The sequence below is a fragment of the Candida theae genome (genome assembly GCF_024610275.1).
Source record: "Candida theae strain CBS 12239 chromosome Unknown scaffold14, whole genome shotgun sequence".
NCBI classification, from domain to species: domain Eukaryota; kingdom Fungi; phylum Ascomycota; class Pichiomycetes; order Serinales; family Debaryomycetaceae; genus Lodderomyces; species Lodderomyces theae.
In genome coordinates, this window is record NW_026261482.1 from 45,638 (window position 1) to 68,512 (window position 22,875).

General features: G+C 40.5%; 12 protein-coding genes across 12 annotated transcripts; 7 read left to right on the forward strand and 5 right to left on the reverse strand. All coding sequences in view use genetic code 12, as the record gives it.

Annotated features, from left to right (window-relative positions):
* Nucleotides 1-611: 611 nt before the first annotated feature.
* Nucleotides 612-1,505, forward strand: KGF57_004887 (nucleotidase; the record flags this gene model as incomplete). Its single annotated transcript, XM_051754443.1, has 1 exon — nucleotides 612-1,505. One exon carries the CDS (start codon nucleotides 612-614, stop codon nucleotides 1,503-1,505), a length of 894 nt encoding a protein of 297 aa, XP_051606567.1.
* Nucleotides 1,506-1,828: 323 nt separating this feature from the next.
* On the reverse strand, nucleotides 1,829-2,710 carry KGF57_004888 (uncharacterized protein; the record flags this gene model as incomplete). The annotated part of the gene is made up of 1 exon (XM_051754445.1): nucleotides 1,829-2,710. One exon carries the CDS (start codon nucleotides 2,708-2,710, stop codon nucleotides 1,829-1,831), a length of 882 nt encoding a protein of 293 aa, XP_051606568.1.
* A 108-nt stretch (nucleotides 2,711-2,818) lies between these two features.
* KGF57_004889 (tetratricopeptide repeat protein) lies at nucleotides 2,819-3,613 on the forward strand (the record flags this gene model as incomplete). Its single annotated transcript, XM_051754446.1, has 1 exon — nucleotides 2,819-3,613. One exon carries the CDS (start codon nucleotides 2,819-2,821, stop codon nucleotides 3,611-3,613), a length of 795 nt encoding a protein of 264 aa, XP_051606569.1.
* A 1,899-nt stretch (nucleotides 3,614-5,512) lies between these two features.
* On the reverse strand, nucleotides 5,513-7,735 carry KGF57_004890 (mitochondrial 37S ribosomal mS42 domain-containing protein; the record flags this gene model as incomplete). The annotated part of the gene is made up of 3 exons (XM_051754447.1): nucleotides 5,513-6,253; nucleotides 6,536-6,660; nucleotides 6,757-7,735. 3 exons carry the CDS (start codon nucleotides 7,733-7,735, stop codon nucleotides 5,513-5,515), a joined length of 1,845 nt encoding a protein of 614 aa, XP_051606570.1.
* A 168-nt stretch (nucleotides 7,736-7,903) lies between these two features.
* GDE1 (glycerophosphocholine phosphodiesterase) lies at nucleotides 7,904-11,350 on the reverse strand (the record flags this gene model as incomplete). Its single annotated transcript, XM_051754448.1, has 1 exon — nucleotides 7,904-11,350. The coding sequence occupies one exon, from the start codon at nucleotides 11,348-11,350 to the stop codon at nucleotides 7,904-7,906; it is 3,447 nt and encodes a 1,148-aa protein (XP_051606571.1).
* A 1,311-nt stretch (nucleotides 11,351-12,661) lies between these two features.
* Nucleotides 12,662-13,612, forward strand: CAR1 (arginase; the record flags this gene model as incomplete). The annotated part of the gene is made up of 1 exon (XM_051754449.1): nucleotides 12,662-13,612. One exon carries the CDS (start codon nucleotides 12,662-12,664, stop codon nucleotides 13,610-13,612), a length of 951 nt encoding a protein of 316 aa, XP_051606572.1.
* Nucleotides 13,613-14,040: 428 nt separating this feature from the next.
* Nucleotides 14,041-14,757, forward strand: KGF57_004893 (uncharacterized protein; the record flags this gene model as incomplete). Its single annotated transcript, XM_051754450.1, has 1 exon — nucleotides 14,041-14,757. One exon carries the CDS (start codon nucleotides 14,041-14,043, stop codon nucleotides 14,755-14,757), a length of 717 nt encoding a protein of 238 aa, XP_051606573.1.
* A 697-nt stretch (nucleotides 14,758-15,454) lies between these two features.
* Nucleotides 15,455-15,861, forward strand: KGF57_004894 (uncharacterized protein; the record flags this gene model as incomplete). The annotated part of the gene is made up of 2 exons (XM_051754451.1): nucleotides 15,455-15,465; nucleotides 15,540-15,861. The coding sequence occupies 2 exons, from the start codon at nucleotides 15,455-15,457 to the stop codon at nucleotides 15,859-15,861; spliced, it is 333 nt and encodes a 110-aa protein (XP_051606574.1).
* Nucleotides 15,862-17,383: 1,522 nt separating this feature from the next.
* Nucleotides 17,384-18,340, forward strand: SFC1 (Sfc1p; the record flags this gene model as incomplete). The annotated part of the gene is made up of 1 exon (XM_051754452.1): nucleotides 17,384-18,340. One exon carries the CDS (start codon nucleotides 17,384-17,386, stop codon nucleotides 18,338-18,340), a length of 957 nt encoding a protein of 318 aa, XP_051606575.1.
* A 519-nt stretch (nucleotides 18,341-18,859) lies between these two features.
* KGF57_004896 (uncharacterized protein) lies at nucleotides 18,860-20,443 on the reverse strand (the record flags this gene model as incomplete). The annotated part of the gene is made up of 1 exon (XM_051754453.1): nucleotides 18,860-20,443. The coding sequence occupies one exon, from the start codon at nucleotides 20,441-20,443 to the stop codon at nucleotides 18,860-18,862; it is 1,584 nt and encodes a 527-aa protein (XP_051606576.1).
* A 335-nt stretch (nucleotides 20,444-20,778) lies between these two features.
* Nucleotides 20,779-21,843, forward strand: KGF57_004897 (uncharacterized protein; the record flags this gene model as incomplete). Its single annotated transcript, XM_051754454.1, has 1 exon — nucleotides 20,779-21,843. The coding sequence occupies one exon, from the start codon at nucleotides 20,779-20,781 to the stop codon at nucleotides 21,841-21,843; it is 1,065 nt and encodes a 354-aa protein (XP_051606577.1).
* A 16-nt stretch (nucleotides 21,844-21,859) lies between these two features.
* On the reverse strand, nucleotides 21,860-22,852 carry YUH2 (Yuh2p; the record flags this gene model as incomplete). Its single annotated transcript, XM_051754457.1, has 2 exons — nucleotides 21,860-22,762; nucleotides 22,814-22,852. 2 exons carry the CDS (start codon nucleotides 22,850-22,852, stop codon nucleotides 21,860-21,862), a joined length of 942 nt encoding a protein of 313 aa, XP_051606578.1.
* Nucleotides 22,853-22,875: the final 23 nt, after the last annotated feature.

Here is a 22,875-nt window from a genome sequence, read left to right on the forward strand (position 1 = left end):
TAAAGTAGATAAAACTAGCCAATCTCATCAATGGTTCTCTTTGGCGCGTCAAATAAAATTGTGCATTCACGTGACTTCAATGCAAACTGTGTACTCTATGATACAGACGACAGCCATTGTCATAAACTCAAAGTAGCAAATGGGGAAAGAGGTATTGGAAGTCTTTAAGTACATGGTTTAGCACCGTGATGGATAGTTCCCTTTCAAGAAGTGCTGTCAAACATGATAAACTTTATTCACTAAGGGAACACTACACTAGAGTATATCTTCTTGTGTTTGCATTGAAACTTGATTTAAATGCCGAGGAGCACGTGTATCGGAGAAAAGAAAGAAAGAAAGAAAAAAAAAATAATTGTAACGTATTGTGCAACTTTATACAGCTTTGTGGACGCCGTGGAGAGGTGTATAAATAGAGTCGAGTGACTAATTTATAGACAACGTCATAATCCTGTCACTTTAAAATTTACTTCAACCAGTCCACGATAGTTGACACAAGTGACTCTATCTCCTTATCAAATACCGTGCATTCTCACCGACAAAGCTGGAGCAGTATCCGCACATTTCATGAACAAGTTGTCATCACGTTTACAATACCACAAAGAATAATAAAAATGACAGTTGAACAACAACAACAACAAAAGCCAATACAGCTCCAGTCTCAAAATGGCAAGCCAGTTACATACGTGAACCCGGAGCTTACTCCAGTCGAACAAGCCAAGCCTGGTCGTAAAGTTGATCTTCCATTCGGATTCGGTCCATTACCGGAAAATCAATCCAACAAGACCATATTCTTCTTCGATATCGATAACTGCTTATATCCCAAGTCCACACGTATATTTGAAATGATGCAAGAAAAAATACATGACTATTTCAAGCACAACTTGAAGTTGAATGACGAAGATGCTTCTAAATTACACCAAGATTATTACAAGACCTATGGTTTAGCCATTGAAGGATTGGTTCGCAATCACCAAGTGGATGCGTTAGATTACAATTCCAAAGTGGACGACGCATTGGATCTACACGCAGTATTACGATACGACAAACCGTTGAGAGACACATTGTTGAAAGTGAAGCAGTCAGACAAATTTGATTACTTTTGGCTTGTGACGAATGCGTACAAAAACCACGCCTTGAGGGTTATTAGTTTTCTTGGAATTGGCGACTTGTTTGATGGGTTGACGTATTGTGATTATGCCAAGTTCCCCATTATTTGCAAGCCAATGAAAGCGTATTTTGTTAACGTATTTGACTTGACTCAGTTGAATTACGAAAATAAGGAAGTTTTGGCTAAACAATGGTTTATTGATGATAGCGAACTCAATGTTAAAGCAGCATACGATTTGGGGGTGGGTCATGTCATTCATTATGTCGAACACGATGAGGACATCGCCAAGTTGAAACAGAAAACTGATTTCAAAAAGTATTACGAATTAGGATCCCCTGGCTCTAGGATTCAAATTTTAAGCAAGTTTTCAGAATTACCGAATATTGTAGGTGTATAGAATGATAGAATAGAAATTGAATGGGAAAGTTTATTCAAAAGCAATCACAGTAGCGTCCATAGGTTGGTCAAAATGATCGAGCCAATCATGCCAACTTGCGCGAATTTCAACGAGGGGGAAATGTGGATCTACTCGTAGCTGATCTCAAGTAGTTGATTCCCGCGTTACCAAAGTCTACAGAATATTTACAGAATACTTGTTGGCTGACACGAAAGACTCTGATCTCTTCCGTGAAGAAAACTATTTAGAATACCCATAGATTGACTACTAGATACAACCTAACAATACCAATGTTATCGATACGTCTACTTTAAGAGCATTTATTAATCAAACTCTAATGTCAATAGCTCTTGTGTTGAAAAGTCTTTTATGTCGTCTTTATTAACCACCAACTGATACTTCATCAACTTGTTTCTTATACCATTCAATTCTAGCATCATGGTCATCAACAGTTCATCATTCAGCCACACGTAAGGCAAGCTTGTAATCAAAAGGATCAAAAGTAGGCTTAGTTGATCTAGCTTATGCCAGCGTTCCACAAGTTCTTGGTACCGTTTACGCGCACCCTCATTTTCTTCCACCTGTGCTTTCTTTTGAGAAACGTACTTTATCTGGAGCTCTTTAAACTGTAGTTCCAGTTGCTCAATCTTCTCCATTAGGGGCTTTATCTCGGTGTAGATAATGTCAAACGGGTTCTCCTCTTGGCGTTCTTCACAACGCTTCTTGTTCTCAAGTTCTTGTACTCTGAATGCAAGACCATTCTCATTGTACAACACGCCCAAACGATCTGTGATTTTCGTCTCAGAGGTATTCAAATTGGCATGATGAATGGCCTTGAGCACTGGGGAAGACATGAGCAAAAACCGATTTAGCAAGGTATCAGTCTTGATCACGTCGTTTTGTAGTCGAAGAAACTGCAATAGCTCATCCAAGTCATCAATATCCATTTCCCCTTTGATCTTTGCAACTTCCTGAGACGGGTTGTCAACATTGGCAAGCTCTTTCAACTTGGTCAAGTACATTAGCCGGTTGAGTTTGTGGGTGAGTTCCTGGTAAGCAGTGTAGTACCGTTTCTCCCAATTATGTATGCGACTCCATGACGTGAAATCTTCTTGCTTCTGAACCCTGGGAATGCCGTGTTCATGAGATAGTATCGAAGTTGCTTCGAGAAAGTCGTCGCAAATTTTACCCAACTCGTCTGACATTGGGCCTGGTGTGAGGAAGCAAAGAATGCTACCAAAACAATTTCCTCAACAAAACAACTTCACCACCCACTTTAGTACAATCTTTGCACCCCCCATACACACACCAACATGTCCATTGACCAGGCGCTCGTCAAAAGAAAACTTCTCAATGTTGCCACAACAGGCAGGTTTGCCACTTTCACTCCCGAAGAGACAAATTACCACACAAAACAACTCAGGTCGTATCTCCTAAACCACCAAGACAAATTAGATTCCATTGAATTGTTTCAGCTTTTTGAGCTAGACTTCTACTTGTCTCTAATCACAGGTCATGACATTGAAGCAAAGGCAGTGCTTGAAAGATTGAATGACCAATTCGGTGACAAGGTCTCGTCGCAGCGCATCAAGCTACTCAAATCAATCTACTTTGAAGCTACTGGAGACTTGGAAAGTGCGGGAAAAGTATTGAGTGAGGACCCAGATGAGCTACTTTTGTCGAGGAGACTCACCACGTTGTCCAGACACGACGGTGTTAAGTACATCAATAACCTTATCTACTATTTGAATCTTGCTCCCAGTGATGTTGTTGCATGGTGCGAGTTGGCAGATGAATATGCCAAATTGAAGGAATACAAGAAGGCCATTCATTGTCTCAAGAGAGTGCTTTTGAATCAGCCAGATGCTTACACCTTATACGACAAGATAGGTCTGCATTATCACCAGTTGTCACTTGAAGCCCAGGCCCATAAGGATAAGAACGAGCTTCTACAATCAAGTGTGAAGGAGTACTTGAGACTGCTTGAAATATACGCAGGAAACCGTTCCGCTTGGGAAGGGTTGTACGCATCAGTAAAGGATTTGGAAGACGGTGCTGAAAAAGAGAAGTTGACCCAGATTTGTGAACTCGAGTTGGCCAAAACGTAGGTTGACTATTGCAGCTGCGGTTACAGTGATTGACCATGTGTGTGGGAGGCAAACCTGCTGGTGCTTTTGCAATGATATATCCATAGAGGCTTGAGCCAGCTCTTTTTAGATTACATGCTGTCATTTACCACAAAATCTCATGTCTCTTGACCTTTCGATCTTAGGGTGTTGCGTATCCGCGGGTAAGTTCTTAGCAGCGTGGCAATCTCAAAGTAATTAGGCTTTCTGAGACTGGTCATCCATTTTAAAAATTTTTTTTCTGGTCTTGGATGTAACCCACTTCTCCGTGGGATTCCATGGGTGTCACTGCTTTTTTGGCACCCAATTTTGTATACGTAGATGGATGTATGTATGTGTGTGTGTGTGTGTGTGTGTGTGTGTGTGTGTGTGTGCGTGTGTGTGCACTGCGACTAAAAATATAATCAACTGACTATACACAAAAGCTTACTCCCCAGAAAGTTTACTGCATTCAGCAATCAGCAATCAGCAATCAGCCAATATATTTCTGTCTAGAAGCTTTCCATGATCAGATAAGAAGAATATAAATAGGGGGACAAATTGCCTTTCAAATTGGAATTGAAACTCTTGTTTCTCTTTCTTTCCTCTACATCACACTCCATTCTATCAATTCAACACCAATAATGAGTTCAAAAGCTTCTTGTTCCTGCTGCTCCAATAGCTGCTCCTGCGAAAACACTTGCAAATGTGAAAGCACTGACAAGTGTACCTGCCAACCAAAGTAATTGAGATGTCTTTTGCTGAATGGTTGACTACACGCCCCAGCTGGATTTAGTGATTATGTATGCTTACTTTATTAATATAAGCACATTTGCGAATTGAGAACTTCACTGACTGTAGAGATGTTTTCCTCTCAGGAGACATTGCGTTGGATTCATAAAGTGAAACTCTCCCTTAATGCACCGTTGCTGTTAGAAAAAAAAAAACTCCGACCCAAATGTCCGCTTCAACTCCCGCCCCCACCCCGCCGCAGAGAAAAATCAAACGATCACATGACCAATTGGAATGATCCACGCAGTTGGGTTTGAAACAATGTGGATGGCCTAAGAGTTTCAAGCTCGCGATTAAAAGTCCCGCTGTATGAGACGTTTCTTGGAAATAGGTTGTTGGCAGCAAGCTAGTGCATTCAATTCGTGAAGACCTACGAAGTATACACCTTTGTCATGAAACAAATTATGTATTTGAGCTAGCTATACACCTATGGGTTACCAATATACGGCTCAAAGTCCCATTTCGACTCACTTTGAGCAACTGCTGCATTTGCAACCACCTTGTTCTTTAGCACAAGTACATGAAGTACCGCAGCTACAGCTTGACGTTGTTTGATCGTTGTTGGAAGACATTATGGGGTATGATTATGCTCGTGTTGGTTTTGGTGTGTTCCTGATGTTCAATCGAGTTGTAGTAGCTGATATGACACTTACTATAAGAGGGAATGTTCACTGGCATTTATAGCGTGTGGATGAAAAATTTATCCTTGTGTGGTGTGCGTGTGTGTGTGTTTTACAACAGTGTACGGCGATTTCCTGATGAGGAAACTAAACTCTCTACATGCAGGAAGTATGACCAAGCACACTAAGTCAAGATATGATATGCTACTGAAGAAGGCACAAATCTTTCAATTACAACTAGCGACAAGCATTCTGATTAAGCATTAATGTCTCAGCAAATATCTCGCAGCCAAAACACCTCATACTGTGAAAAAAAGTGTTTTGCGGCAATTCTGCGGCAATTCTGCTAGAAAAGGCACTTTAAAATCAAATACAGCACATAACACTACTTACACAGACTCCGCATCCCTTACTGCTTCCTGGTTTAGATACGCATTCAGAAAACATCTATTAGTAAGCTTTTTCTATGTACATGGCTTTCCCCCCCTACCTACACCTGGAACAATCTCTTATTGATCACATCCCAATTCAAATGATCCCACAAATTATTCAAGTACTCATTCTTGCCAGTAACTCCGTAATCTTCAACATACATATAATCCCAGTAGTTGATAGCCAAGATTGGCAAATATTGCTCATCTTCCACAACATCTTCACCACTAGCTCTCTTTTGTAAGTTTGCCAACCTGTTGAAGCTGACTTCATCGATGCCACCATTCAAGTCCAATTGTTGACGCTTACCAAAGTAGTAAGGCACTCCATCATTGTTGCATTGGAGAAATTGCAAATTCTTAGTCTTGTCTTCAACAAGATAAATCCATCCTTGTCCATATGCATTTTCAGCCATGGTTAACATTTTAGTTCTCAATGCATCAACGTCCAAGATATCCTGATGTATTAGTTTTTCCATTAAAAATCGAGATGGTTTGCTCAATTTCGAGTTTGATTTATCGGTCAATTGTTCGAAAAAGAAATGATTCATGTGTGACATGGCGGCGTAATGGAAAGTATGTTGTTGCGTAGTTTGTTTGGCAGTATTGAGTAGGATCTCAAATGGCTTCTTTGTTTCATTGGCTGTTCCGTTGGTGAGTAATGTTAAATTGGTCAACAAGTATGTTTGGTAATCTGTCCATGCAGCGGAATATCCTTGGGGAGACAAGAGTCCAGGTATTCCTTGAGCTGACCACGTCTCGTGGTTTGCCAATCTGGGCAATGTATGAACGGACCGGAGCTGTCTAAAGAGTGAATTTCGGCTTGACTTGAACATATTGGGGGACTCTATCTATTAAAGATCTAGTAACCAAGTTCTTGAAAAAAATTTTTATTCTTTTTTTTTTATGGTGGTGTATTCGCATAGAAATATCGAGTCTGCAAAATATTTACTCAAATACAGAACATGTACATACATCTATGACGCCTCTACTATACCCTTTTCAATAGTCCGTTCAACAATAGGGAGATTCAAACTAACCCAGTTCTGGTCCCTTAGTAATTTTTTTGGGTCATTGTTCACCTTACCACTGCTTCCACCGCCACCACCAGATGCAGCAACTTTCAATACATCATCATAGTCACATTCTTGCAACTTGTACTCTCGTATCACTTCATTTGAATCAAAATCAATAAAAATTCGACAGTCTCTAATCCTGAATATGACATTATCAATCCTTAGAAAGAACCGACATAGTAATAACAAGCATGTAGGCATAACTCTAATCTTGATCGAAAGCATACTTATCCCGTTGTCAGCCAACTCGTCCTCGTACAAGATCATTTCATCAAAGAATAAGATAGGATCAGGGTTCATTAATCGATTCACGGGGATTTCCAACTTCTCATCAGCGACAAATTTGAATCCACGCGAATGACCCACGTAATTTGGAGAATATGTCCAATCATACGGTTTCACGGCATCCAAATCTGTCAAATCACTCACCTTCTCACTCATTTCATCACCTGCACTAGAAGAGGTTTTGGCATCACCACCCCTCTCGTGCTTCTTGCGTCGATTCTGACGCAGTTGGAGCCATTCTTCATGATAGCTCACTTTCAAATGACAATCATCTTCCAAAGTATCCAACGCATCTATCGAATTAAACCATATTTCATGCCCCTCACCTTTCTCTCCCTTGCCAGCATCACCAGTGTATCTAATCCGAACAAAGTTGTTTCCAAAGATCATTTCGGGCAAGGGGAACTCGAATTTGGTGTCACCTAGATGGTCAAGCTCAGCTGAGGATAGGATCGGTTTCTTGATGGTGTATATCTCCCAGTCATTGATTTTTATCGATGGTTTGTCCTGTAAGGGGAACGACAGTTGTGGGGCGGGAATAATGATACTTCCGCAATGTTGACACTGGGGGTTCTTGCACTCCGCGCCGTCGTGATCCAACGGTATGCTAACTCTTGGCTGGGTGATGGGTGCTTTAGACTGTTCCAATACCACAGGAGAGTGCACTTTGGGAGACTTTCGAGACTGCAGTTGTTGTTGTTGTTGGAGTGGTTGTTGGAGTGGTTGTTGGAGTGGTTGTTGGAGTGGTTGTTGGAGTGGTTGTTGGGGCAGTTGCCTTGAGGGAGGTGCCCGACCTCGGGTATGTAGTTGCACCATCTCTCTGGCTGCATTTACATGTACTGCGTCAATACCACGACGTGGCTGTGTTGGGATAGCAAAGTTCAGCGGACGCGTAGTTGGCTTGTCATTCTCTTCGCCCATACTGGAGAGTGATTAATCATACAAGACAACACACTGATGGCCCAAGGTGATTCCAATTCTTTTTTTTTCTTTTTCTTTTTCTTGCCTACCGAACAAACGCAAAACCGCGCAATCGATACATTTACAAATCCTCGTCTATACTGTACGTTGTTTATTCTAACTTCCTCTCTACTCACTACCGGAATCTTCGAACTCCTTTCTCGTATCATTGTGCTCTCTCAACCCTTCTCTAACTGCCAACACACTATCAACAATAACCGCATCAACACCAGCTCTCATTTGGATCTTGGCCAATTCAGGATCATTATTCTCCACACCGTATGTAACACACACCAACCCCGACAGCTTGACAACTTGCGCCAAACGAGGCGTTTTGACTAATGCTTCAGCAGCTGATACAATTCCCAACAAGTTCCACTTCTTGGCGAACCTAATGGCATTTTGTAATGATGACGCACGGATATCTGCCATAGGGGCGGTACCACCTTCGGTAAGGAACAAGATTGGCATGGTTGGTTGTTTCAATGAAAGTAAAAGACACACATCCGGATGGAATGACGAAAATACAATATGACGGTTGTTTGTATTTTCATCGTAAACAACTTTGAGGATAGTGTCCAAGTACAAATTCAAATCAACTGCAAGTTCACCCATACTTTCTTGTTCAGCTTCATCCAACATGGGATATTTCAATTCGATATTGAACCCGACATTCTGTGGCAACTTCTTAAACAATTCCTTCAAGGTGACAAAGTTGGAAGCGATGGAGCTTCCTCGAGCATTTCCCTTGTAACCTTTACTTTTCCAAGTCTTTGTCAACTTCATGCGTTCGTCAAATTGATTAGCGAAGTCTTTATCAACAATGTCATCCTTTTGAATTCCATTCAATTCAAATGTGGACTTTGCTCTGGGCTTCGATCTCACCAAAACTTCGTCATCAACTGAGCGAACTGGTTTTTCGCCATTCTTGTTCAAGCCAAGAAACTGCTCCAAAGTTAACAAATGCATGGGGATATCAACCCCCAGTTCAGCAACTGTGAAATCATGATACACAACAGGAACAAAATCTTTAGTCAATTGAACATCAAACTCAACGTAGGAAGCACCCAACGATGACGCAGCAATGAATGACTCAACGGTATTTTCACCCAATTGCAATGATTGTCTACCGCTGACGTTTTTACCTAATCCACGATGACCAATGACTCTGGTAGATACCAATTGTTTCCAATAGGTGTCGGATCTAGCAATCGACATGGCGTGGTGCTTAAATGGCAAGATTTGCAAATATTCGAACCGAATGAGTCCCAAAATATCCAAGTTTGTAGTTTCCAAAATAGGGATGGTGATGTTGTTGTTCAAGGAACGTAAATGAGGCCCAACTTTGGTATATGCGTCTTTCAAAAGAGCGATAGCTCTGCCCAACACTTTTTTGTTGACTTGATAAGTGGGGATCAAGTCAAAAGTGATGATAACATCGTCGATTGACACATTGTTGGTGAGCTTGAAGGAAATTGGGTCAGTGGCACTTCCATGATAATCCTCCAAGGGCAAATCTATAACTACTGGTGGCTCCACTTGTTGATTAGTTGATTTGTAACGACACGTAATCGACAACGACAAAGCCGTGTCCAATTCAGTTGCAAATGATTTCGCCAACGAGATCTTGTTTAACTCAACTGGAGGACGATCATCACGTAAATCCGTTGTACCCAAAGTAACCAAAATCAAACTCTCCTCTTCACCAAGATACCTATGGCCAAATGATTTAACAGCCTTAACCCGTTTCCTTCTCTTTGGCGATGTAGATCTGGACACATTGCCGGATGATGAGTTCTTCAACTGCTTGTAAAATTCATTAACGGCATTCTTGTGCACTTCAGGTAAACGATCCATGCTAGTAGGAAGAGCACTAGCATCATCCTTGGGGCGCAATACTGGACTTGCTGCTTCACTAGGCACACGCGTGACATTATTCTCTGGGTGATATGTATCATAAAGCAAAAGCTTTGGATCACGAGGCACCAACAATTCAGCGACACCCAAGTGACCCCTCAAACACGCGTGCTCCATAGGTAACCATCCAGAGTTATCAACAATGTCGTAATTTGCATCAAATTCTTTGAGCAATTTCACAATCTCGCTGTATCCTTCACAAGCGGCAATAAAGATGGGAGTCCATCCAAATACTTGTTCCCCAATTTCAGTGTTTGCATTGGACTCTAACAAGAACTCAACTACCAGGGCAAGATTCATCTTTGCAGCAATGTACAAGGCTGTTTCATTCTTGTGGTTCTCATCGGTATAATCAATGTCAATACGACCATCGGTGATGAGGGAGTTCAAAATGCGGCTGGAGTTTAACCTCACTGACAATAACAACAAATCGGGACATGTCAATTTCCTAGGACTATTGAACTTGATCAACACTTCAGTGGTCTTTGGATGTTGACCAATGATTGATAAATGCAAGGGGGTAAGGTACTCTTGATCACCCCAAATTTCCATATTATCAATAGACACATTGCGGTCAATTAGATTCCATTTGGTGCAATAATCCAACAAGATGGTTGTCACATGAACAAGCCCATATTGAGCGGCATAATGTAATGGTGTTCTATTGTAGTGGTCCTTAGCTATCAAGAGCTTCTTATCATCCAACTTGTTCAAAATGTACAACAATCCACTAGTGTTGTTGATGTTGTTGCTATCGGCACCTTTGGCACCACCAATCAACCAATTTGGCTGATCTCCCGGAGTCAATTGTTCTTCCTTGATGAATTGGTTCTTACCAAGATTGATAACGTTGTGATGGAAAAAGTTTCGACCATTGATATCTTTCTCATCGTATAAACTGTTTAAATGCTTCCAAATCAAATCAATGCACTTTTCAGCATTCAAGAGGGAGGCTTTGTTGAGCAAGGAGATGTTGAATTTTTCAGTCTTGTTATCCAAAACAATCTCTTCCAATGCCTTTGAATCATCAACTTCCAAAATCGACTGATATGATTCGATATTGTTTTCTACTTTTAACGTTTCCAATTTGACTTCACTTGATGAACCCATAGTTCCCAATTGTAACAAGATACGATGGATAATTTCCAAGTTGTTTGCAACTTCAGCTTCATTTGCAAATGGTAAAGCATCGATTCTTGTTGACAAGTAAGCCTCTTTGTTATTACGTGAAATATCAATCTCACTAACGTGCCCACCACCCTCATTCAAAATTGACGACAATTTCTTATCCAATTTCTTCAAAATCTTGATGAACCCACGATGATTCAACTCACCAAACCATTTCAAGTTACGAAACAACATTCGTAACTCAATCAAGATATTAACAATTTCATCCAATTCCTCTTGACTTTCAACTTTGTGAGTAACAACATTGTCATTGTATCCCAACACTTGAATGATTTTCGTTAATCTCCGCTCATACTCCTTGTACTTTGCATTGTAGAACCCATCAACTTTTTCAATACTTCTATCAATCTCGAAAAAGAAGGAGCTCAAAGTTTCCAGAATCAATTCAGGGGATGTGGTCTCATCTACATCAGCTTCCTCCTTGACAGCGTCGATTGATTTGATGATTTTCTTCAAATGCTTGTAGTTCATGTAGTAGATTGACCATTCTGGAATCTGATGAGATAGGTATGTCTTTCCAAACTTCATCGTGTGCCAACTAGTGAGTCAAGAGAGGGAAATCCGGGAGGTAGTGTGTGTGTGTGTGTGTGCGTGTGCGTGTGCTGTGTTATCTTTCAATCTGTTTGAACTCGTGGACCAGTGTACTCTAGCGAAAGGAGTCGTACACTTGCCAAAACCGAATTACTCGACTTATCCCCGGAGTGCGTATATATGTGACGAAGATACGTGAGTTGATGCAAGATCTGAGGAAAAAAAAAAAAGAAGAGGGCAGTGATTGAGATACGTGTAATCAAATTACCCATGGAAAGTAAAAAAAAAAAAGGTTTTGCAATCAAGCATTGTAAAAGTATTGTAGTTTGTTTGTTAGTTTGTTAGTTAGTGGGCAGCGTGTGACAAAAGATAGCGAGGAGTATATGCGAGACAACGTGGGCATCTCTCTTATTGTTATATAGTGCAACCTTATATACAGGAGGTGGATGAATTATACCGCTTTTGCGTTTTACTTGTAGTTCTACATCAATGCACGTGCTACACGAAACATGCCAGATATCAATGTGTGGAAACAGGTTAGTCGTTTAGATCTCACTACAGTACACTGCTGCAGGTTAAAAGGCAAATAATACTGGTCTTCTGCGGCCAACACCCGGAGCCCATAACAGAATACGTATTACTAAAAGCTTCATCGAAATTGGAAACATGAAGCACTGGGAAACCACTGACACCAAGTGCATCACTACAATTATAATCTCTAGGACTCATTCTGTAATTCACTCACTTGCCATTCGGTTTCAACTGAAAGCAGATCAGTTGTCAGCTCCTTAGAAGTCGCTTTCAAGTGCCGCTGAAGAGATAAACACAGAAATCATCTAAAGTACACTCTGTCTTCTCCATCTTCTTCTGTTGTTCCAATACAACCGTCTACTTTCATAAAACGTGGGGTATATCGCTTAGTACAGTCACCCAAACAGTAACCTTCACCGAGATGTAAAAGTCTGGGAAACCAATGTTACCTTGTTCGCTTTTGACTGTCGTTTACAGACACACCACCACGAGGGAAAAAAAAAAAAAAAAAAAAAAACTCCGTTGCCACTTAAATAACATTGACGTTTATCTGATTTGATTCCAATTTTCTCGCATTCTATTGCCATTAATGGATTAGATTATCATCCAAAAAAATTTTTGAATTCCCAATCTTCCTTGATTTATATAAATACGTTGCCAACTGTCTTTCTTCAACCTTGTTCAAAGCTTCCTCTTTTTCATCTCTATACTTATTCGCAAATGTCTATCGATTACAAATTTCACCCAAACAAAAAAGCCACCATAATAACAGCACCATTTTCTGGAGGTCAACCAAAAGGTGGTGTCGAATTAGGTCCAGAATATATTTTGAATGCTGGTTTCCAAAAACAGATTGAGTCACTTGGCTGGGCTACCAAAGTAGTAAACCCCCTTGCTGACGTATCGCTTGAAGAGAAGAAATCAAATATTAAGGATGACCATGGTGTGAAAAATGCTGCTATTGTTAGTAAATGTTGTCAATTACTTTTTGAAGCTAGTAAAGAAAGCTTGAGTGAAGGAAGATTGCCTTTGGTTGTTGGTGGTGACCACTCTATTGGTACTGCTACTGTTGGTGCTAGTCTAGCCCATAACCCAGATACTTGTGTTGTTTGGGTGGATGCTCACGCTGATATCAATAGTCCTAAAACTACTGATTCTGGTAACTTGCATGGATGTCCTTTGAGTTTCTTGATGGGAATTGATGAAGAATCTTATCCTCCGGAATATAGCTGGGTTCCACGTGTATTGAAATCCAACAAGTTGGTGTACATTGGATTAAGGGATGTTGATGAAGGTGAAAAGAAGATTTTACGTGAACACAACATTGCTGCTTTTTCAATGTATCACATTGACAAATATGGTATTGGTAAAGTTGTTGAAATGGCATTGGACAAAGTAAATCCCAACCGTGATTGCCCTGTCCATTTATCTTATGATGTTGATGCTATTGACCCTTCATTTGTACCAGCCACCGGGACTAGAGTCGAAGGTGGTTTAAGTTTAAGAGAAGGATTGTTTGTTGCCGAAGAAATTGCGCAACTGGGATTGTTGCAAAGTTTGGATATCGTGGAAACTAATCCAATGTTGGCAGAGACCGAGGAACATGTGTTGGATACCGTGAGTGCAGCTTGTGCCATTGGTAGATGTGCTTTGGGTCAAACTTTACTATAGGAGACTGTACATAAACAGTAGTTAAAATAATAGAGTAATTCATGAGGGGATTGAATAGTTGTAGAAGGTTTTTTTTTAACAGAAAGAATGTCAAAGAATTTATCAAATAACCCATTGTACATATTTTTGCCAGAGAAAAGGGTTTGTATACTGTACAAAAAAAAAAGCCTCCACAGTTTTTACTCACTGCGTATGTGTCGTATGCACGGATCCTTAGAATTGCTATGGAAGAGGTTAGAAGAAGTTGAGAGAACTTTCTGTACTCCCCCGTGGATAGTCCCTAGCAACAGTGTATAGTATATTTAATGAAACTATTTAAGGGGCCCAATTTGACCAAGTCTTGCCAATTGACCATATCACTCGATTTTCCAACTCTTCTAAACCTCAAACTTTCAATCTCAATTAAAAAGAGCTCACTTACCCAAACAATGTCTTCAGTTATTGTTTCAAACGTCCCAACCAAGGTTTCTCCAGCTGAACTCATCAAGTTCTTTTCATTTGCCGGTCACGTTACCGATTTGAGACCTTTGAGCGACAACAAATACCAAGTTGTATTTGAAGATCCCAAGGCGGTTTCCACAGCTCTTGTCCTCAACGATGCTGAATTGGACAACACTTTTATCAGAGTTGATGAGGATTTGGAACTTACTGATGGTGAAACTGGCGTTGCTCCACAACAAGGTGGTGTTGATAAGCAAAGACAAGAGGATATCCAGTACACATTGAGCAATGCTTATGGTCAAATCAGACACAAACATTCGGCCGATATCCACCAAGAGGATAAACCCAAGTATGCAATTTTGGCTGATTTGCTATCTCACGGATACAAGCTTTCTGATAATGTTGTTAAAAAGGCAGCTGAATTGGATGAAAAAAATGGACTTTCCAAAAATTATCAAGATTTCATCAAGTCATTGAATGGGAACAAGGAGAAATGCCCGGTTATTAGAGGTGAAGAGAAGATTGGCAAGGCTTATGAGAATTCAAACTTGAAAAAGTATTTTGATAATGTGAGTGGAGATATTGCCCATTCAAAGGGCGGTATTACCCTTAGCCAATTCTATCAAAAGGTTGCTAATGATGTCAATTCTATTCGTGATCAAGCAAAAAAGTTGGCTAAGGAGAGGGAACACGCTAAGGCTTAGCTTTGTGGGATATTTGCAAGTTTTATAATTGAACCTTTTTTGTGGATCATGTTTTGCCTCTGTAGGTAAGTAAGTCAACACTGTCACGAATTTCTCTACAACTTTTTGCATCCCCTTTAAACTCGGTGAATACATCTCAACTATTTGGAGCTTGTGGCGCAAGTTGTATAGCAACCTACAATTGCCTGTGACACTGTTTCATTACACAAAACCCAATAAGTAGCCACGCCGCACATACAATCGAGGCGTCATTATCTACATAAATAGGAGACCTAATTGCTCCTTTTTTTTTGGAAACACAATCAACCTTTTCCTCAATTGGCACATTATCACAACTTAATTTCAATTTCAATTTCAATTTCAACTTCAATTTCTGCAATGTCTGTTATAGCTTCCNGTTACAAACACAACACCAACAAAAAAAAAAAAAAAAAAAAAAAAGAGGAAGAATTTCAGAGTATTCTTTGCCCTTGCCACCACCCACTATACTAGTCAACGAGTGTCGATGCGTGTTCGACTTCTTCAACAGTTATCCACTACTGCCAAACACACTTCCTTCTGGAGAGACACCAAAGAAGCCAGATTTCACATTCAAAAATATTCGCAACATGACTTGTTTCGCCTCTACCACGAAATTCATTCATTGTTATGCCTTCTTGATGACTTATTCAAGTGCCAAATCCTCGATATAGAGACCATGTTTGAAACGTAAGTGAAAAAAGACGCCTATACCATGGGAGCGCTAGCACGTACTAACATCACTCCTCCCCGTGTTAAAACAGTCATGAAGTATTGAAGAGGAGTATGGGAGGTGATACATCCCGAGAGTTGAATTTACATTTGCGCAAGTACCTTGAGTTTTTAAGAACGATAAAGCCAATCAGTTACCTTAATCCTTACGTTGTGTCGTGCAACAACTACCATATTATTGCTTGTTCGGAAAGTGTGGGTGGTTGTGTTGTGGGTGGCGGTGCTGGCAATTTCGCGTATTCGCGAGCCATGGGACATCATATTACGTCCTTGATTCGCATGCTTGAGCAAGTGATTGATTATTATCTTGAGTCAGAATCGTTTTCGTTTCATGACGTTGATTTTATGGTGTAGGGGGTGTTTTGTAGTTGTGAAATTCAAAAGTATTGCGTGAGATGAGTAATGGCTATGTTGGTGAATGTGTTTATCATGACCCAAGTTGTCGAGACTCGACATAGTTCAATTCAATAAACGATCCACCTCTTTTATCAGCGGTGTCGACTCTTGATGCTTCTGCAATGCGTCTCTTGTCATTGATACCTCGTTGCCCATCGTGATCGTTGCCTGCACAGTCATCTACCACTCTTTTAGAAAACTCGTATCGCTGGAGCTCTCTTACTTTCTAAGCAGTCTTCTACATCGACTTGCCACTTTTGATCCATCGTGTTTGTAACACATGCTTGTAACCCCTTGAGCAACAACTTTGAGTGGGAGACACTTTGAACATTAGCACCTTACCGCCACTCCCACTGATCCTGCTTCATCGGATTGGGACTGGCATCCTTGTGTACTGGGTATATAACTATTCTGGATTCTTTTGCAACCAAATTCAAGGAGAACAACTTATCTCTAAACATTTGACACCTTTCAAACCAGCCGATACACTGGTTTGATGTTATCTCTTGAGGTTATCTCTTACTGAATGCACGTTAGTGACATCTAGAGATAAAGCCAACCGAAACGTGTTCTTGTGATTAGATTCTACTAAAACACCGAGGAATAAAAACTTTACATCACATTGTGTGCAATTGTATTCCACGGAAAAATTAATTCCATGTGTAGCAGAAGCAAACATTTGATTGGTTCTCGGTAAAATTTTTATCAAATATTCTTCTTTTTTTTTTTTTCTTTTCTGTTAATAGGAGGAAAAAAAAAAAGAGTCATGAGTCAATTCCAAATTTGTGGGGGTACCCGTTTTTTGGCACAAAAGTAGTACTTCAGCACGAGAGGCAGCCGGGTAGTTGTGCCGTGTTTAAGATCACATTCCATAAAGTATCCACCAGAATCAAAGCCACTGTCCTTTTAAGGTAAGTGGTCGACTGATGTATTAGATAGAAAAGAACAAAAGAAAAAAAGTCTGTTGCGTCTAATGCGACGTGTGCTCTATTGTCGACCCGGAGGTACGGATGTTGAACGACCAAATTGCAGACACTTCTGGTGCGTGAGAGAAGGTAGTGTCTGGTGCTTCAATACAATTGTGTTTTTTTTTACTTCCCCAGACTAATGCGAGTATTACACAAAACAAATTGGACAAATTTTTCACACTATTCAACAAACAGAGTTATTATTGAACCATTTGACCCCGGGTAAATAACAGCATCACTTAATGTATATATATATGTATATATATGTATAATACATTGGATTTCAAATAAAAATTTACTGGAAGAAAAAAAAATATCAATTTCGATTTCACCCTCAATTACACCTTCTTTTCTTTCCTTCTTCAAGCAAGCAACGTAGAGAAAGAGAGAGACAGACAGAGGACTTTGATCTTTTGATTCTAACAACATATTCCATTTTATTTATTTCAAATCAACGATTTTACAAGCAAAACCTTCACATTCATTCATACATCACATATTAATCATATACAATGGCTGCATCTACTGAAGTAAAAAAACAAACCAAGAGAGGAGCAACTGACTTTGTTGCTGGTGGTGTTGCCGGTTTATTCGAGGCTTTGTGTTGCCACCCATTGGACACCATCAAAGTTAGAATGCAATTGTACAGAAAATCAGGTCAAAAACCACCTGGGTTCGTCAAGACTGGTATCAACATTGTCCAAAAGGAAGGGTTCCTTTCGCTATACAAAGGGTTGGGAGCCGTTGTTATAGGTATTGTCCCTAAAATGGCCATTAGATTCTCGTCGTATGAGTTTTACCGTTCCTTCTTTTACGACAAGGATGGTAAAATTACTGCAGGTCAAACATTTATTGCTGGTGTGGGTGCAGGTATAACTGAATCCGTTATGGTGGTTAATCCTATGGAAGTTGTTAAAATCAGATTACAAGCTCAACACCACTCCATGAAGGATCCTCTTGATATTCCAAAGTACAGAAATGCTCCTCATGCTGCTTATGTCATTGTCAAAGAAGAAGGTTTCAAGACCTTGTATCGTGGTGTGTCATTGACCTGTGCTAGACAAGCTACTAACCAAGGTGTCAATTTCACGGTTTACTCCAAATTGAAGGAATACTTGCAAAAGAAACAAAACACTGAAATGTTGCCATCATGGCAAACTTCCGGAATTGGTTTGATTTCAGGTGCTTTGGGTCCATTGTCCAATGCTCCTTTGGACACTATCAAGACCAGATTGCAAAAGTCAAGTTATGCTAGCAACGAAAAAGGATGGGTTAGAATCGTCAAGATTGGTAAGCAATTGGTCAAGGAAGAAGGTACCGCTGCTTTGTATAAAGGTATCACTCCAAGAATCATGAGAGTTGCTCCAGGTCAAGCTGTTACTTTTACAGTTTACGAATTTGTCAAGGAATTGTTGACCAAAGATTCAGTCTCGTTGACTGGAAACAACGAACAAAAGAAGTTGAAGTAGGACGAAGACGCATTTAAGATAGAGAGTTTGTATATTATAAAAACAGAAAAACTGAATAAATCATGTACATTTTTATCTCATCGGTGTAGTTGGCACATGAGACCACCTTCTTTGCTGACTATCGAGGCACCGATTTGATCAACGATGAAATTTTTCAGATGCATCCGGTTTCCCGAGATTCAATCGCGCACAAAAAGAAAACTGAATTTGCACAACGGACCCGATCTCGGGATAGAAACCTCTTCCAGCTTCTCACCGGTCCATAGAGTACGGGTCAAGCCTGCTCACACATGTACGACCGGTAACTATCTAGATCTGAGGGTATGATAGAAATGTGGCGTAGTACCGAACAAGACGTCGCCGTGAAGGGTTTGCATGTACCCCAGATTTCGAAACTAAAGACCCTCTTATTGGCCATTATACACTACACATTAAAACTGAACTATCTAACTCGGCTTCAGCTTCGGCTTCGGCTTCTCTAGCATTACAAACACTCACCTTGAGAATACGCTTCCACACTTAGAAAGCTTCACCCTTTGCTCTGTGAATGGAAAAGATGTGCGACTGCACAGCATCACCTCTAGCAAAAGTCTTTCCACAATATTTACAACTAAATGGTTTTTCTCCAGTATGGATTCTAACATGAGTTGTCAATCTATACCTCTGGTTGAAAGAGGCACCACAGTGTTCACAAACATACGGACGTTCACCTGTATGGATTCGAATATGTCTGGTCAAATCAGACACTTTAGCAAATGCCTTGTGACACCCTTCGTATGTACACTGATGTGTCTTGATTTGTTGTGTAGCGGGATCGCGTTTCCTTCTTGGGCGCGGCTGTGCAGTCGTTGTTGCTGCAGTTGAGGTACTAGCTGTGGATGGCTGATGATGCGGATGTACATGCGCATGCGCATGAGCGTTGGCGGTTGCGGCAGCTAACACGGCAGCTTGTGCTGCTCCATTGGGGTCATTAGGATCAAATACTGGTGTGTGAGCGTCATGGTGTTCTTCTTGATGATGTGGTGATACTCTTCCATGATGCTCTGTGTTGATATGGTCCATTAACTTCTCGTACGAAATGAAACCTTTACCGCATTTGAATGCGTTGCAGTGATGAACACGAACCTCCTTTAAATCAAGAGGCTGTTTCGAATTGTCTGCATCGGCAAAGACGTTGACATTATCATCCACTACATGAGAGTCAAACTGTTGTTGTTGATGTTGGGCCAAATGTTGCTGCAACTGCTTTTGCTGTTGACGAGCATGTTGTTGGGCTAGTTCGTGCTGCTGCTGCTGCTGCTGCTGCTGATGCAACAAATGCCTATGGTCAGCATCGTCTGGTAGACCCAAATTGTTGCCAGAAGTTGACGCATTCTCTGCTTGAGCAGCGGCAGTAGCGGCGGCGGCGGCAGCAGCAGCAGCGTCTTTCAAAGCTTCATCAACAACTAAATCATGATGAACGTGTGTTTCATGAATAGTTAAATTAGTTTTTTGACTGAACCGTTTACCACAAGTGCTGCATTCGAATTTTTTAGGTTGGCTATGGGTTCTTCTGTGATTTCTTTTATCAATGACGTTTTTAAATTTTTGGTCGCAAATTTCACAATTTAAGGAATTTGGATCATCAATATCCTTGAAAATTGTTCTCGTTTGAGGACGCACATCTCCTGAGTTAGAATCCAACTCTGACTCAGTTTTGACTTTCTTATTAGAACCGCTGTTGGCTCTTCCACGTTTGCCTGATGAGTTGTACTCATTGTGACCTGCATCGTCATATTCCTCGTCGTCGTCGTCGTCGTCGTCTTCTTCTTCTTCTTCGCCAGGGACGGGGGCAAAATCGTCGTCTTTACCACTGTCGTCCTCATCGTCTACATCATCGCCTCCTTCGTGATGTTGGTGTTCTTCGTCGTATTCTAATTTGATTTTGGTAGCATCGTCGCCATGATTGGTAGTTGCGGCTTGAGTATTTGCATCTTGTTGTAAATGCTTATTGAGCTCATCATCAATTTGCTGATTGATGGCGTCCTCGTCAGCATTGTCAGTTTCTCTTATCTTTTCCCTTAAGGAAGCTCTTAATTCACGTCTTTTGGAAGCTAATGTCATGATGGTTTATTTAGAGTTGTACTTTCGCAAACTAATTTAATGGTAGTTCTACTGAAATGGTAGTTGTGGGTTTTTGGGAATTGTTGTGAGTTTGCATTTTTGGGAGATAGAGAGAGAAAAAGAAAGAGAAGAGGAAGAAAAAAAGGAAGAAAAAGCGACGCTACCGACTATTAAGTGTCACCACTAGCATGTTTACGACATACAAAAAGTAGACAATGAAATCATCTATAAGAACCTACTTCAGCAACAATCAGAAAAGTATACTATTTGCAAACGCAACTCCTTTTCTTTTGAAACTACAATAGGGCCACCCATTTCACCTCATTATCATTAATATGAACAAACTAAAGTCAGCAGGATACTTCACTTGGCAATTGCGTGCGCAATGGCACTCCATTTCGCATCTTCATACGTCCACCAGATTACAACTACCTCGATTTTCCTTTAACAGAACAAGTCCAAGCAATCGCACTAGAGTTACCACCGAGATTACTCCTGAGGAAGTTCAAAAATTCAGAGAGGCTCAACAGCGTGCCAAAGAGAGAGGTTCGTTCGACCAGAGTTCCTCGCCCTATACTGCCAACGATGAATTTCCTTCTTATCAGTCACAATTTTACATCCCCAATAACACCAATGGGATTATAACTCCTCAAGATCCCATCTACGATATACTCTCGGAACCCACTTTGGTCATTGAAAGACAAATTGAGTTTATGAATTTGTTTATTGGGTTTGAACAAGCCAATAATTATACCATTATGAACTCTAGTGGACAACCAATTGGATTCATGAGGGAAAAGGATATTGGATTTGGCCGTACTTTGGGTCGTCAATTTTTCCGGTTGCATCGTCCTTTTGATATTGATGTTTTCAATATGCAAGGAGAACTAGCCTTGAGTATTAAGCGTCCCTTTTCATTCATAAATTCTCATATCAAGGCGTTGTTGCCTGGGTATGATCACAACAATGAGATGATTTACGAAGTGATTGGGGAAAGTGTACAAAGATGGCATTTGTGGAGACGGAAGTATAATTTGTTTAAATTAGAGGACGAAAAGACGGATGATTATGAACAGTTTGGAGATGTTGATGCTCCCTTTTTATCATTTGATTTTCCTATAAAGAATGAAGACGGTAAAGTCATTGCAAGTGTGGATAGAAATTGGGTCGGATTAGGTAGAGAAATGTTTACAGATACCGGGGTGTATATATTGAGATTCGACCCTCAAAGTTTCCAAGGTATGGAGAGCTATTATGGAGATATCAGCTCGAGTGGAGTTACAATGGATCAAAGAGCAGTCATTTTGTCATGCTTCACTAGTATTGACTTTGATTATTTTTCTCGACACAGTAGCGGACATGGTTTGTTTTCATTTGGAGGTGGTTACGATGAAGTATAGACATGCATAGACAAATCTAGTTTCTCTTTATTGATGCAGCAATCAACTCTTGCGTTTTATTCCTGCCCTTTTGTAGCAACGCTTCCCATTCATCATCCGACTTTTCTTTACTGATGTTCTTCAATAATTGCACAATCAACCCGGTATAGTCATGTTTTCTCAATTCATTCTCTCGTTGCCATAGCTCTCTTTTATCTAGCTGAGTTGCAATCTCAAGCTCATCACCTGCAGCTCGTGCTTGCTCTAACTTGTTGTTTGTTATTGCTAATAAGGAAAACCTTAGTTCACTCGCGTCGTATGCATTGATTCGTTCTTGTATAATTGATGGTAATTTCTCAACAAACTCCTCTTGACCCTTACATTCGCCATGAATTATAGGGTATTGCTTCAATCCATCCAACTCGTATACTTGACCATTTTTCAACACGTATCCAACAAAATGAAACAATCCATCGTCCTTGTCGTCATAATCCTGTGGAGGGGGTTTGTCATCCTGGGCAATCAACGATGGTGTCAGGAATGAATTATGTATGGCTCGAATGAGCTCACTATTGGATAAAGTCTCCCCAATCATCTCCGAATCAAACCCAGCGACAAACAGCTTGAAATTGCCAAGTTCATCTCCCAAGTTGACATTATCAACGTTAAACAACACGTTGAGCACTGCTTGTGTGGCGCACGCGTTTTGAATCACTTGGTTGGCAAAAAAGACGCCACGATCTTGATAATTGGAATCGTATTCCCCAGTTATTGGTTTGTTTAAAGTTGCATGCTCTCTGTCCTTTCTACCATACTTGAACAAAAAGATGACACCGTAGATTGGTTGCAATGCTCGTAACGTGTCAGAATCAATCGAGTATAAATCATTGATTTCAACATTTGCTACACCTAGTTTTTCAACAAGTTCAGTGAACACGCCCTAGATGAGTTAGTAAATAATCCAAGTGGCACCACTTGTGAGTTAACATACTGCATCAGAATCTATAGTGTTCCAACCACTGTCAGACATCTCTATTGTGCTGGTGGTAGAAA